Source organism: Meriones unguiculatus, chromosome 6, assembly GCF_030254825.1.
Source record: "Meriones unguiculatus strain TT.TT164.6M chromosome 6, Bangor_MerUng_6.1, whole genome shotgun sequence".
NCBI lineage: Eukaryota > Metazoa > Chordata > Mammalia > Rodentia > Muridae > Meriones > Meriones unguiculatus.
This window is the reverse complement of record NC_083354.1, coordinates 30,536,905-30,552,478: the sequence shown is the minus strand read 5'-3', so window position 1 is coordinate 30,552,478 and position 15,574 is coordinate 30,536,905. Positions and strand designations below refer to the sequence as shown.

Below are 15,574 nucleotides of genomic sequence, written 5' to 3'. Positions count from 1 at the left end.
GGGTCTGTCCCTGTACCCTGACCATAGAGAAATGAGAAGAGGTGGGTCCCTAGAACTCTGTCAGGACCGAGTAAGTGGTCCCAGTGTCCTGATCCTGTAATGACTACCCAGGACTCTCTGTCAGAGATGACAGTCAGGTCAAGGGAGCTTGAGCCCCTTAAGCTGTCCATAGCCAGGCAGAGAGGTTGGCTGGTGGGCAATCTGGGTCGGATATCCCCATGCCTTAAGGGGCACAGGGGTAATCAACAGCCCAATTGTCTCTCAATGGCTTTTTGGACATGGCCAGGGGGTTAGGGCAAGCCCAGTGACCCTTCTGACTACATTTAAAGCAGAGACCTGGTGGTCCTTGGGCCTTAGGAGCCAAAGAAGCCTAGGCAGTCACCTCAGCTGGCTGGATGGCCTTGGACAACGTTTGGTATTTTTGTTTATGGGTGTTTCCATCTCTCCCATGGTACACCTTAAAGGCCAGTCTTTTCACAGCCAGCAGTGGTGATACCCACCATTAATCCCAGTACTCAGGAGGCAGAGGCAGGAGGATCTCTGATCTTTCAGTCAGCCAGAGCTACACAGAGAAACCCTGTCTCAAAAAAAAAAAAAAAAAAAAAAAGAGGGAAGGTGGAGAGAGAGAAAGACAGTCAGAGACAAAAGGCTGGGGGGGGGGGAGAGGCATTCACTTACTAAGAAGACATGAACCCCTGACCAGGCCATTTACTCCAGAGACCTCCCACAAAGAAAAACCTGGGGCTGGGTTAGGTCTGGTAGGGAGAGGGGGGTCCCATGGTATAGCAAGAATGAGTAGTGGAGCGGGAGCTGAAGGTCAATATTTTTAGAGCCCTTCAGTTAGGGTTTCAGGTGTAGAGGCTGGAGGTTTTCTAAGGGGCACCCCAAGGGGGGCTGAGAGGGTACGAAAGAAAGATGCTTTTCCCGCGGATGAGAGAGAAGGAAAATGTCACCACAGCCTGTATTCACGGGCATCCCCAGGACTCAGGGAAGAGAATAAGGACAAAGTCATTCAGTGGGTTGTCACCGTCCTCAAGGGGGAGGGCCATGTCAGGGGAGACATGCACCTGGTACCAGCACTTTCACAGAGGCCAGAAGGTGAGCTCTAGTGGTAGGGTCATCCACAGGAAATGGCTGGAGAATGGAGTTGCAAAGGCCATTAGGGCCTAAAAGAGCTGTGAGGTTTACAGGCAACTCCAAAGGGAAGGTAGGAGAAGAGGGCAGGAAGAGGCACAAAAGCCCAGTAGGGCCTAAGGAAACTGCAGGGTTGCAGCACTGAGGGTGGTGGGGTGGAGACACGGCGGCCAACTTTAGCCTTAAAGACCGTGGCTGGGACTACCTCTGCCTCCAGGAGTACCAGAGGAGTGTTGTGCGTTGTGTCCTGTGGTATTTCTTGGCTCCTGAATGGCAGAATACCTTTTCCAGCAGAGCTTTAACATTGCATTGGGGAAACCGTCCCCGTGTTGGAGCATAGCTGTAACAATAATTAGGAACTGGGTTCTAACTGCGTAGCACGAGATCAGGTCCGGCTCCTGGCTGTCAAGTCTGATTGTTGAAAAGTATGGCTTTTGGTTTGGGCCCTTCAGTGTCAATAGTGAGCTGACTGGAATCTGAATGGCTTTAAGTTCAGCAGGACACCCACTTGTACCCGAGATGCGCCCTGGAGAAGACCCTGGCTTCCAAGCTTCTTGCTCACCTCGGTAACCAAGACGTCCGGAATCCCTGAGATACAGGAAGTGACGCTCTCGCGCTTCCGGTCCCGCCATCGTTATTCCTTGTTCGCGGGACGCGGAGCCGTCACGCGTGCTGGTGCGGCAGGGAGGGAGGCGCGGCCGGCACTCGGGGCGCGGCGCCAGCAGGTGCCGGGGTGGCTGGCCGGGCAGAGGCGCCTCGTCCCGTGCCGGGGCCGCTTGGCTCGGGTTGGCGCCCGTGTGCCTGCGCTGCACCCGGCGGACGCGGCCAGGTGAGCGGCGCCCACGCGAGCTCGCACAGCGCGGTGCAGCGACGTCGCTGCTGAGCGTTCGGGACCGTAAGGACGGCAGGAAAGCGCCCTGGGCTTCACGCGTGTGCTCTTAGCTCACAGATGGGTCCGTTTGTCTTTTAAGATAACCAGGCTCAGAGGAAAGCGTCTGACCCTCAGGGCTCCAGGGCTCCTCAGGCCCGATACCAGGAACCACATACACATCCTAGTTGCTCTGAGAAGCTGTTTTCAGATGGCCTGCATAAGCCGGAAAACTTCTTTTTTCTCAACTTCGTCAGCTAAGTTAGCTGCATCTCTGCCCCTGTGTAACACATACGCATGCGTGCATGAGCCCGGTCCTGCCTTTTTAGTCTGTCCAGAAAAATGGAGCCACATCTTGTAAACTGCAAACAATTGCACTAAGAAAAATGATACTTGAGATCTCTGAAGCAATAACGGCTGGTGAGCAGGAGCGATCAGAAGGGCTCTGAGCTAAGTAGAAAGCCTCCAGAGTTTGTTCTAACTAGTACCTCGCTGTGGCCCTCCAGCAGCTTGGAGGCCTGTTGGATGCATAAAGCAGTTAACGCACACTTACAGTAAGAAGTACAGCAAGGGAAGCCGGCTGCCTTACCCCTGCGACAACAGAGAAAAACCTCTTTCAAGAGAAATGGTTTTTATTCTGGGTCTCGAGTAAGAGTTTGTCGGAAATAAAATGGGATAAAGTGCGGGTTTTCCCTGTATTTGTAGAGTGTTAGTCCCAAATGTGTATACATATTTACCAGCTGAAGAGATTAGAGCCTCCACTTTCAGCATAAGTTTATTCCAGAAGTAAAGCTATATACTGTTTGAATTTTAGGGCTTACTATAGGACATGTTAACAGTTAAATAATCTAGAAATTTCTTTAGCAACCTGTTTTGTTGAATACCCTACATTGGAGGCCATTGCTATCCTTTTAATTTGGGTTCTTCGGGAGAATGGTTGGAGAGGTGTGAAAGGCTATGAATGCTAAGCGCGACATTCAGTTAGGTTTTATCCTGTCAGTGACTAGAGCCATTACAAGTTTGAGAAGGGAAGTCACTTGGAGTGATTGCCCTATCTGTACTCTTCTTTTCCCCCTGAAGCTTTGCTTTTAGCTCCAGAATCTCACCAAGGAAGAACTGAGTACCCCGGGACTCTGATTGTTCTCTGTTTCTGTAGGTGTCACTTTCCTCCCTTTCTTGACTCTGCAGTTTGAAGCAGAGACTCGTTTTCAGTGTGCCTGCTGCAGCTGGAACCAGCTTCCCTTTGGGATCCCAGTGACCATGGAAGGCAGGGGACTGTTAGGTTTCACCCCGAGAACTGTGTGTCAGAGGCACCGGGAGAGCTTGGTGGTGAAGCCAGAGCCAGGAAGCCAGAGCTGGGAACAGGGCTGCAGCTTCCAGAAGACCTGCCCTTCTGTCTGTGAAATCTTCCGGCTGTACTTCAGGCAGCTGTGTTACCATGAAATGTCTGGGCCTCGGGAGGCTCTGAGCCGGCTCAGGGAGCTGTGCCACTGGTGGCTGATGCCGGATGTTCACACCAAAGAGCAGATCCTGGAGCTGCTGGTGCTGGAGCAGTTCCTGAGCATCCTGCCCGGGGAGCTGCAGAGCTGGGTGCAGCTCCACCACCCTGAGACTGGTGAAGAGGCCGTGGCTGTGGTGGAGGATTTCCAAAGACACCTTAGTGAGTCGGGGGAGGTAAGCAGTGGAGCCTGCCCTAGCATGTAGAACTACTCTCCCACTGGGACTAGCCTGGGATAAGTATTCTCCATTCCCACCCTTCAGGTCTGCCCTTAGGATCCCTGAACCTTTTCCCCTGATACATGGACAGCAGCTTTGTGCTGCAAGCCATAAGCAAAACTACAAATACAAATCCTATTTAATTGTGGGCTTGCTTACAGTTTCAGAGGTTAGTCCATTATCATGGCAGGGAACATGGTAGCACACAGGTATACATACATGGTGCTGAAGAAGTCGCAGTGAGCTCTGTATCCTGACCCAGAGAGAGAGAGAGAGAAACTGAGAAATGTCAAAGCCCACCATCACTGGCATTTTCCCTAACAAGGCCACACCTTCAATCCTTTTAAATAGTGCCACTCCTTGGTGACTAAGCATTCAAATCTGTGAGCCTGTGGGGGCCATTCTTCATCAAACAACCACACATGCCAAACTCTGAAGCAGGACTATGTATGTGTGTTTATGTGTGGGGAGGTGCAAGTGTAGCCGTGTGTTTATGTGGAGGAGAGATGCATGTGCAAGTGTAGCCGTGTGTTTATGTGGAGGAGAGATGCATGTGCAAGTGTAGCCGTGTGTTCATATGGAGGAGAGATGCATGTGCAAGTGTAGCCGTGTGTTCATATGGAGGAGAGATGCATGTGCAAGTGTAGACATGTGTGTTCATATGGAGGAGAGATGCATGTGCGAGTGTAGCCGTGTGTTCATATGGAGGAGAGATGCATGTGCGAGTGTAGCCGTGTGTTCATATGGAGGAGAGATGCATGTGCAGTGGCGTGTGCGTGCGCATGCACTAGACTACAACCTAAGTGTTGTTCCGTAGGTGTGGCCGCATTTTGATTTTTGAGACAAGATCTCCCTGACCTGGGAATTGGTGTTGAAGCTAGGTTCCTGGCCTAGGAGCCCTAGGGAGTCTGACTATGTGGGTGTCTCCAGGGTGGGAATTACCAGCATGTGCTGTGATGTCTGACTTTTATGTTAGTTCTGGGAATCTCCACATAGGGTGTCGTGACTGCATGTAAAGCACTGTATTGACTGAACCTTCTCTGCAGTCCTGGTTGGCTCCTGGAAGTGCACACAAAAGCTCTTTAGTATGGGCAGAAGATAAAGTTCCATATCATAACCTAACCTGGTTTCTCTCCTTCATCCAGTACGTAGCCACCCACAGGCAGTAAGCCTCATTAGAGACAATGCCTCCACGGCCTCTGCTTCCTGCTTGAACATGGCTGTGTGCAGCCAGCTTGGTTTTTGAGACAGGCTCTCCCTAACCCCAGAATTGGTGCTTAAACCAGGTTTCTGGCCTAGGAGCCCCAGGGTTCTGAAGCAGACGAAGTGGTCTTAGGAGGCCACTTATTCTGTGATTCTTAGAAGGCAGGTTTTTCAAAGTGTCATAATTCTTACACATGATCCCTCTATGTACACATTCAGACAGAGTGGGTGGTGCCTGAGCAAGAAAGACACCTGAAAGCATCCCCTAGCTACTACACACGTGTGCGCATGTACCTGCACACACATGTGCATACTCACATTTACACACACAAAGAACTATTCAGTAGACAACGTGGGAACTGATCTTCACTCCAGTCCTCAGGCCTAGCAGTGTTGACCATCTGAGCTGTGTTGATAATTCACATGGTTTTTCTTAAGAAAATGTGTGCCCAAAGCCCTGACACAGTTGAACTGGCTAGAATCTGTTCTTCAAGCTCATACAAGGAGAGTTCAGAGAGGGATGGTGGGGAAGACTGTAAGCTTGGCAGTTAGCCAGTAGACTTTCTCTGGGTGGTGCTGGAAAGATAGGCTGGTCCTTCATTTCTGTGGCTCTTTTCTGAATGGGCTGTCTTAGAGGTGGGGCTCTACCCTCACGAATGCACTTTTGAACCCAGTTCTGTTTTTTTGTTTTTTATCTCTAGCTTCCACCTCCAGTGCAAGAGCAGGATGTGCATTTAAAGAAGATGATAGCTCCAAGTGCAACAGAGCAATCTCCTACCTCAGTTTCCAGTCAGGGTCCAGCCCCTGAGGCCCTCTTGGGTCCTCCCTATGACCCAAGAGCATACCACCTCCCCAGTGGACACTTTGGTACTTGTCTCCCAGTTCTGTCCTCAAGTCATTTTTCCATCTGCCCTCTAGAGTCACTTCTTTTGATCAGCCTAACTTGCACCTCACTGAAATCCTACACTTCCCTTAGCTGGCCTCCGTCCTTAGTGACTGGGTTGGCCCCTTTTATCTATTCTCTAATTGTGCATGTATGTGCTAAGTTTCCCTCAAGCATATGTCATTGGAAACACTCTGGAGACTGGAGACATACAGTAACTGTGATTATCTTTAAGAGTTCTTACCTAGGTGCATGTATGTACTGTTTCCCTCAAGCATGTGTCATTGGAAACCCGCTGGAGACTGGAGACATACAGTAACTGTGATTATCTTTAAGAGTTCTTACCTAGGTGGCAGGGGGTCAGTGATAGACATAAGAAGCAACCTCGTAAGACACATTTGGGTGGATCATACCTGTCATTCCAGCACTTGGAAAGCCTAGTTCAGAGTATTTCTGATTGCTTAAGGCCAGCCTGGACTACTTTGTAAGTGTTGAGCTAGCCTGTGCTTCAGATTAATATCCTGTGTCAAACAAAGCCTCCCAAAACAGCTACCACAAACAAACGATGCATACAGACGGTACTATCCCAGGCATGATGCTGGCGCTGTGAAGGGCGTTATGGTGAGGCAGGGACGGTATGGGGTTCTGGAGGAGCTAGCAAGAGCTTTAACCCTTTAAAAAGGAGAGAATGGAGGCTGGGTGCAGTGCTGCCTGCTTTTAATCCTAGCTCTTGGGAGGCCAGAGCAGACAGATCTCTGAATTTGCGGTCAGCCTGATTTCCATAGCAAGCTCCAGGCTGACCAGGGCTACATAGTGAGGCACTATCTTAAAAAAACAAGAAAGAAAGGAAAGAAACTGCAGTTGCAGTGTGAGGAACACTGTCCAGTACACAGCTCTGTGACAGGTCTGAGAGCAGCAAGCACTGGGAAGTGTAGGCCATGAAAGTAGAAGCAGTCACTGAAGGAGGGGAAGGAGGCACGGCTGGCTCCAACAGCTCCACATGGCAGGAGGCTGCTGCCGAGATGAGGGCCTGGCTGCTCTCCCAGGGTCAGTTGCCAGCACTACAGGGTGGTTCCCTCACCATCTAGAACTCCAGTTCCATGGGATCCAATGCCACCTTCTGGTCTCCACACCAGGTATATACAGACACAAATGCAGATAAAACACCCACACCCATAGAATAAATGAGGGGTGTGTGAATGTTGTTACTGTTTTAAGGCAGGAGAGTAGTAAATCAGTCTTAGAAGTGGTAAGGAAAAGAAAGCAGAGAGAATGTAGTCATAAATAGAGCTTAAGTCAGATTGGAGAGGGTCCTGAAAGGAACCCCAGTTTTCAGATTGTCAAATGCTGTCTGTTGTGCCCTCTGAAGAACATTCTTGGCACACTTAGGATTAGGTCTCTAGGAAGCTAAAAGTCAGTGTATCTGGAGCTTCCTGGATGCTTGAAGATCTGACTTTCTTAGGCACATGGACCGTAGGGAGCTGAGAGCAGGGAGGGCTCAACCCACTGAGTTCATATTCACCCCTAGGCCCTGCTTTTCCCAAAGTGGGGGACTCCAGCGTACAGGCAGCAGCCTCAGTGCTGAGGATGTTCAGGCCTCAGGTGAGTATGGCTCTGTTTCTTGAGTCAGCGTCTGGGTGTAGTGGGGGTGGGAGTGGCTGGGACTCACCTCCAGACTGTCCATCTCAGGAGGCTCCTGCCCAGGGCTTCCTTTGCAGCTAGGTCCCTGCTCTTGGTTTTAAAGGGTTCCACTCAGCCCAGCTTTGTCTTTTTGGTGTGTTGACCCAGCTCTTTCCCACCACCCCTTTGTTCTCTGTGACTTGAACTCTGCTCTCCTGGTTTCTGAAAAATCGAAGCTTGTCATTCCAGGAGCCTGCAGTGAATAAGGACTGTAAGCAGGAAAAGTGGAAAAGCCTGACACTCAGTCACAGTGTCCTGTACGAGAACGTGATGGTGAAAAATGAGCACAGCACGGCCTCACTGGGTAATGACCCTCATCCCCGGGACCAGCAGTCTGTCCTCTACACATCAGATTCACTATTCTTTTGACTTGTTTTAACTGTATTGTGACTGTTTGCAAACGCAGAGGTGTGTAATGAACTCTCTACCTCCATCGCCCAGTTTAACAGCTTAATTTCCTTATTTAATAACTGATCTCAACACTAGAGAACTAATTTGGGTTTTCTTGGCTATAAAAGAGTCCTTTGGGTTTTGGAAGTAAAGATCTCCTGTTTGAGCAATTAATTACAAGAATAAAGCAGTCAGATTGGGCAGTGGCAGTCTGGGAGACACGGCAGTGCAGCCTGTGAGTTTTATGACAGATGCAGCTGATACACATTTCTGTATTCTGCACCCTTGGCCCTGTCCTTGCTTCTTCTCAGCTCCGTTTTCAGTTCTCTCGTCTCTCCGTGGCTTCGCCTGGCCCCGTGCTCATTCTGCTTCACATCTTCTATGCTTGGGGTCAGGATTCCTGAAGAGAGGACTCTGACCAAGGCAGTGCCTAGTTTCCTCTGTGTTCTGAATTCACTGGCCACAACAGATGCTGGTGACAAAGTATATATAAGCTAGACTTGTCTTTCTGGAACCTGGCCAGGTCTAACCAGCTGGCACCTGGAGTCATGTTCAGTTGTGGGAGACTCTCAGCAAGGCCTGAGACCCATTCTGATCAGCAAACTTAGGACAGTAGCCAAACAACAGAAGGTGGACATAAAAGTTACTAACCTAAGTATTTTTGTTTAATTTGCTTGCTGGCCATAGCTCATTGCAGCATGATTTAAAGGAACGAACATTTTGGTATTTGTTAATAACCATTTATGAGGGGGCTGGAGAGATAGCTCAGAGGTTAAGAGTACTGGCTGTTCATCTAAAGGTCCTGAGTTCAATTCCCAGCAAGCACATGGTGGCTCACAACCACCTATAATGAGACCTAGTGCCCTCCTGTGGCGTGCAGGTGTGCAGACAGAACATTGTCTACATAATAAATAAATATGTATAAAAAGATAACCATTTATGACTACTGCACCTTTCCCCAGATTCTGTATCATAGTCTCCAAAACTGTGGACCAGTGTTTAACTAGTTAATTTCTTTATTATTATAAAGGCAAGCTCGCAATGGCATGCTTTAACTTATATTTCAAATCACTGATGCTTCTTTAATTTTTATAGGTCTCTAGACCTTCCTTTGCCCAGTCTGGTGTTCCAGCCCTCCAGGTCCCCTTCAGCACTGATCTGAGCCAGTACACATATCCCCACTGACATGTCACGCAGAGCAAAGTGTGTTCCATGCTACCACAGTGGAAATCCTTACCAGCTCACGGCCATCTTTGCCTGCCGTCTTTCTTGCTAACCTTCCCTCCTGTCAACCAGCTTCTCCCACTCTCTTCACAGGTCTCACTGTGTAGCTCTGTCTAGCCTGGAGCTGTGTAGGCCAGGCTGGCCTAGATCTCATGAGATCTGCCTGCCTCTGCCTCCCAAGAGCTGAGGTTAAAAGCAGCGCCACGCATGGCCCAACATCCTTTTGGAGACATGTGGAACTGTGCCATGTGACGGCGAAGAGGAACTTAATTATCATTCACTGAGGAGACAGTATCACCGGGACCCTGGAGGATGCTACAGCACTGTGCTACACAATCTAGCTGTTCCTTTTAGTCTTTCTCCTACCTAGGTTGTGCTAGCCTAAGTTTCCTCTGTCGCTGCCTTTCCTTTCCTTCTCCTCTGTGGAGCATTGTCCCTCTGTGTTTTACTAGCCCCGAAGAAAAGAGGGATATTTTCTATATTCTCTATTTTTCAAATGTCTCATTTCTTTACTGTAAAAGGACTTTTTTTTTTTTTTTAGCTACAAAGCAATATATATATATATATTCCTTTTTTTTTCTTTTGGCAACAGGTAAGAACAGGATAAGAAGTTCTGCGTACACGGCAAAGCAGGATGTTTCTAAAGGACCAGACTCATTTGACACAGCCTCAGAGGGAGTCCTTGCAGTAGCCCTGCTAGAGCCGGAGTCTGGAGATATCTGTGAAGGTCTTTTAGAACAGGTAGAAGGACAACCCTCAGATGAAGATGAGAGTGAACTAGAAAGTGATCTATTGGAAAAGAAAGAGAAGAAAAACCCAGAAGAAGACAGAAATGAGGAGTGTAAAGATGAAGGGCAGCATCTAGATCTGCCCTCCATTCCTGTTGAGCGTCAGGGAGAAGCCCAGAGACAGAAGTTCTATCAGTGTGGGGAATTTGGGCACCAGAGAGTCCACACCGGAGACAAACCCTATAGATGTAACGAGTGTGAGAAGACCTTCTGGCAGATGTCTCAGCGCATTGCTCACCTCAGAGCACACTCGGTGGGAAAGCCGTGTGAACGTAGTGACTGTGAGAAGACTAATGGCCGCAGCTGCCATCTTGCTCAGTCCCAGAGCCTCCCTAATGGGGAGAAGCCGAGTAAGTGTGCTGGATGTGCAGAAGCTTTCATCCAGAGGTTCCAGCTCATTGATCACAAGAGGACCCATGCTGGGGACAAATCCGAGTGCACCGAGTGTGGGGAGGCGTGCATGCAGAGGAAACGTCTTATTCTTCACAGCAATAAGCTCTATGAGTGTGAGGAGTGTGGGAAAGCCTGTTCCAACGGAAATCTTACTGACCACCAGAGAATCCACACTGGGGAGAAGCCTTATGAATGTATTGAGTGTGGCAAGGCCTTTAGTCGGAGTAAGTGTCTTCTTCGACATCAGAGTCTCCACACGGGGGGAAAACCATACAAATGTAGTAAATGCGGGAAAGCCTTCAGTCAGAACTCTCAGCTCATTGACCATGAACGAATTCATTCTGGGGAGAAGCCTTTTGAATGCAGAGAGTGTGGGAAGAAGTTCAGCTTAAGTAAGTGCCTCATTCGGCACCAGAGACTCCACACAGGAGAAAAGCCCTATAAATGCAGCCAGTGTGGAAAATGCTTTAATCAGAACTCTCACCTGATGATACACCAGAGAGTTCACACTGGTGAGAAGCCTTACGAATGTCATGAGTGTGGGAAGGTCTTCAGTTACAGTTCTAGCCTTATGATCCATCAAAGAACGCACACTGGTGAGAAGCCCTACAAGTGTAAAGATTGCGTGAAAGCCTTTAGTGACAGTTCGCAGCTCAGTGTGCACCGGAGAGTGCACACTGGTGAGAAGCCATATGAGTGTCGTGAGTGCGGGAAAGCCTTCAGCCAGCGCTCCGCCTTTACCCACCATCAGCGAGCTCACAGGGTGGAGAAGCCCGCGAGTCTGCTTCAGACCATGTCTTAGGGATTTCCTTAGATGCACTTAGAGCTCTCTTACTTCACCCCTTACACTTTTGTTTTGTGTGTATGGGTGTTTTTGCCTGTATGTATGCATAACACTTAGGTGCCTGGTGCCTACATAAGTCGGAAGAGGTAATGAGGCAGTTGCTGGCCATTGTGTGGATGGTGGGGATCCCACCTGAGTCTTCGGGCAGAGCAGCCAGTGCTCTTAACCACTGAGCCTTCTCTCCAGCCTTCACGTTTGTTTTTTAAAATTAGCCCACTATATAGCTTCTTATCACTTAAGTTCCCTCCCTGGAAAAATATGCCCCCTGTTAATTTGTGTTTCTTTATGACCTTGAAGATTCGTCCAATTTAAGGACTTTAACTTTTCACTTATTTTCAAATTATGTATATTTGTGTATGTTTGTACATTTGAGTGCAGTGCTTTTAGAGGACAGAAGGGCATTGGATGCCCTCGAACTGGTGATCCTGAGGTTCCTGACCTGGTGCTGGGACTTGAACTTGGGCGCTCTGCAAGAACAGTACATATTCTTAGCTACTGAGCCATCACCCCAGCCCCAGGACTTTTTCTTTCCATTCTTTTCCTTTCAAACCTCTTGATCTGATCTCAATGCTTTTAGTTGGTGCTATATGATACAACTGTTAGATTCTCTTGTAAGGATTTATATACTTCAACACCAACATGTAGGCTCACTGTGAGCATATATTTTCATATATTGTCAATTATATTATTTGCTAAATAAATACGTTTTTAAATCTCCACTCAAATAATCCTTAAATTATGGACACGCTCCGCTCCCCCAAGCTTTTAAGGTTGGAAGTGCATCTGCAGTGTCACAGTCCAGCCATTAATGTCTTCTGGAGCTACTGCAAGTTGTAACTGTCTGTTCATTGTCCTTAAAAAGCTAATTGCATGTGTAAGAGAGTGAAAAACAGAGACAGCACATTTTCCTAACTCTTCAGTTGTGCAGTCACGTCCCTCTTAAGGGTTCATCGTACTCACAGACTTGTTAACCACTGGCTCTTCAGTGAGCAGGTTCAGACCATAGTCAGAATTTACGTCACAGGTGTGTTGACATCATGGCTGCACTGAGTTACATAGACCACCATGCACTTCTGTCCACATGCTGGAGAGCTGAACTCTGGTCCTCACGCTTAGATGTAAGCTCTCTGCCTACTGAGCCATCTCTCCAGGCCCGCTGTGCCACAGTTTTGGAAAATATTCTTGACGAAAATGTGGAATAACGTTCTAGGCTAACATAGTTATTGAGGAATCCATGGTGTAGAAAAAGGTCTTAATCTGGGTACACACCTTGAGAGGCAGAAACAGATTTTAATTAGTCCAGGGTCAGCTTGGACTACAGAGCAAGTTTCAGGCCAGCTATGTCTTCACTGTCTGCAAAGGAAGTGTGTGGGTGTGGGTGTGAATAAACAAGGTGACAACTTCCACTTGGGGGTTTTCAAAATTGACATGTCACATACGTGTGCATGTCCCCATGGAGGTCACAGGGTGGCTTATGGGAGTTGATTCTCTCCAAGAAGCTCTCATTGGTCAAAGTCAGAAGTCTGTCAGGTTTGGCAACAAGTGCCTTTACCTGCCAAGTTCTTTCACTGCCCCTCAGTTTAATTTTTAAAAACTACCCACCTCCCCCACTACCCCCTCGTGTGTTTCTCTCTGTGTGTGACAGCATGTGTATGGAGATTAGATAACTTGTTGGGGCTGGTTCTCTCCTTCCACCTTGGGTGAGTTCCAGGGACTGTACTCAGGTCACCAGGCTTGCTCAGAAAGCACCTTTAGCCACCGAGCTATCTTGTTAGCCTCTGTGTTTGTTACTTCTCTGTTGCTGTGATTAAAAAAAATCATGACCAAAAGCACCTCAGAGGAGAAAAGGGCTTACTATGGTTTATAGTTCAAGAGGGATAAAATCTATCAAGACGGAAGACACAAAAAGAGGTAGGCAGCAGTGGTGGTGCACACCTTTAATCCCAGCACTCAGGAGCCAGAGGCAGGGGGATCTCTGTGAGTGTAATGACAGCCAGAGCTACACAAAGAAATTCTGTCTTAGGGGGGAAAAAAGAGGTATTGTGGCTCCAGCAGGAAGCTGATGATCACATTTTACACACACAAAGCAGGGAAAGCACGTGAAATGTAGTGTCTCAAATAAGGCCCCACCTCGTAAAGGTTCGTCAACCTTCCCAAGTAGCACTGCCAACTGAGGATGCAGTGTCCAGATACATGAGCCGAAAGGCAACATCTGTAACCACCAGTCTCCAGTCTACTCTAAATCAGAATTCAAACCCGGGAAGTAGTTCTGGAGGTCCAGCACAAAGGAGCTGGAGATACACACTGAACCACTTGCCTCATACATGAAACCAACATACACTGCAACTATGTTCCGCAACTAGTAGGTGTTGTATTTTGGTGTTATTAATATTTATATTGATGTATCTTTTAGTAAAGCCGCAGTTAATCCTAAACAGCTGTATAACAAAATCACACAGAGACTAGGATTTATTTAGTTAACCTAGAACACAATGCTGGGCAATAGTTACTCCATCCTAAACCTCCAAGTCCACACAGTTTCCTCCCATTCAGATTTCACCCATTATACTTGCTTTTAGTGATAACTTAGGTCCAGTCCATTTCTTCACGTCGTTCCAAGACCTCTCCTCCAGCTTCTGCACTCCCAGCTTCTCTCCTCTTCTCCCTCCTACCTCTTCCTCCCCTCCGGATCCTCCCCTCCATTGCTGAACACTGTGTCTGGTTGTTTTATTTTGGCATGTTTACACAAATTTGAGACAGGTGATGCTTATAATGAGTATCACAATGCAATGTCCAGATTGAAACCAGAGAGTGGGGGGAGAAATCAGCATTTGCATGAACAAGGGTAAGGTGTATACATTTCAGAAGAACATCATACCAACAAGTAGGGAAAATCACGTAGTTATATTTATTTTCTGTTTGTATGGCTGTTTGGCTTGAGTGTATGTCTGTGCACTACATGTGTGCCTGGTTCCTGCAGAGGCCAGAGGAGGGCAGCAGATCTAGAACAGGAGTAACAGATGGTTAGGAGCCACTATGTGTGTATTTGGGGTTGAACCCAAGACTCCTAAAAGAGCGGCCAGTGCTCCTAACTGCTAAGACATTTTTCCTGTCCCAGGTATTTTGTTTGGTTTGGTTTCAGGGTTTTTGTTTTTGTTTTCTTTTTTTTTGGGGGGGGGTTGTTTGTTCTGTTTTGAAACTGGGTCTCACTTTTAGCTCTGGCTACTCTAGAACTCACACTATATACCAGACTGACCTTGAATTCACAGAGATCCACCTGCCTCTGTCTCCCAAGTGCTGGGGATCAAAGGTGTGTGACACCAAGCTTGATATGTAAGACCTTGGGTCTCACAGCTCAGGAGTTCAAGATCGCGCCCTTCCCAGAAACTCCCCCAGACCAAGACTCGTTGTAAAAGCAAGAGGTTTATTAACCGTTGCACAATGGGGTCACCCCTGCCGGTCAGCAAAGAGTGGCACCCGGAGACAAAGGCCTTTAGATTTTTAAAAGAAAAATTGCGGGAGATTTGAAGTTGCAGTTTTGGCAATTTAGGATTGGATGAGGAAGCTATAAAGTAAGATAATTGGTTAGTCTTAGGTGCTCAAGCTTGGCCAGTCCTGCCAAATGTGAATGCAGCTGCAAGTTAAGGTGGGGGTGGTTAGCTCCTCCTTGAAGACTGGGGCTGTGGACTTTTGGCTGGAGGTCAAAAGCTACTCAGAAAAAGTCTGGGTTCGTTGCTAAGAAATGCTATCTCAAAGACAAGGGTCTGGTCCCTTTTTTTTGCTGAGTGAAGGTCACTGCTTGCTTGCCTTTTTTTATATCTGTCCTCACAGATAGGGCCACATTCCTCCATTCTCTGGAAAGGTACTAAGAGGCTTTAGCTTAACCTGAACCTAAAACTCAAAGCTATAGGCTTTAGAAGACATACAGGTTACAAAGTTAGTCTAACCCTTTCAGACACAAGTCATGAGTTTTTAAATTCTGACATGGTGTGGGGGAATGGAGAAGTGGCTCAGTGGTTTGGAGCCTGTATTTCTTGTAGGCTTAGATTTTTCAAATACCTGCTTTACTTAAATGTTCTTAAATGCCTCTGCCTTCCTCTCCACGCCCTGACCTTAGTTAAATTAGTAGGAAAAGGGGCTGTGGACCGCTTTTATCTACTTCCTTCTGATCAGGGTCATTAGGTTTTTTGGATACACCAATCGCAGTCATCAGGATACCAGCAGTCCAGTCAAACAGTAAAGCAGCAAACCAGCTGAACCGCTCAGCAGAGGTGGAGAGACCCCCAGGAGTCAGCCGCAGGAGTTGGCAAAGAGGCAAAGCATTCCGAATGGTTGCAAAGTTTAGAAATGCAGAAAGCATTCACTGTCTGTGGGCTTCTATTTTTGCCTTCTCAGAGTCTACATAAGCATGTTTTCCAGCTCACAAAATCCATGTAGTTTTCAGCTGACCA

General features: G+C 47.8%; 1 protein-coding gene across 1 annotated transcript in view; it reads left to right on the top strand.

Moving 5' to 3' along the window:
• The first annotated feature begins 1,835 nt into the window (after positions 1-1,835).
• The window catches only part of Zkscan7 (zinc finger with KRAB and SCAN domains 7), a 30,800-nt gene continuing 17,061 nt past the window's right edge, over positions 1,836-15,574 (top strand). Inside the window, exons 1-5 of the mRNA XM_060386119.1 lie at positions 1,836-3,676; positions 5,623-5,788; positions 7,333-7,406; positions 7,674-7,788; positions 9,691-11,080. Coding sequence (XP_060242102.1) covers positions 3,263-3,676; positions 5,623-5,788; positions 7,333-7,406; positions 7,674-7,788; positions 9,691-11,080 — 2,159 coding nt within the window. The 5' untranslated portion in view covers positions 1,836-3,262. The remainder of the gene's footprint in view (positions 3,677-5,622; positions 5,789-7,332; positions 7,407-7,673; positions 7,789-9,690; positions 11,081-15,574) is intronic.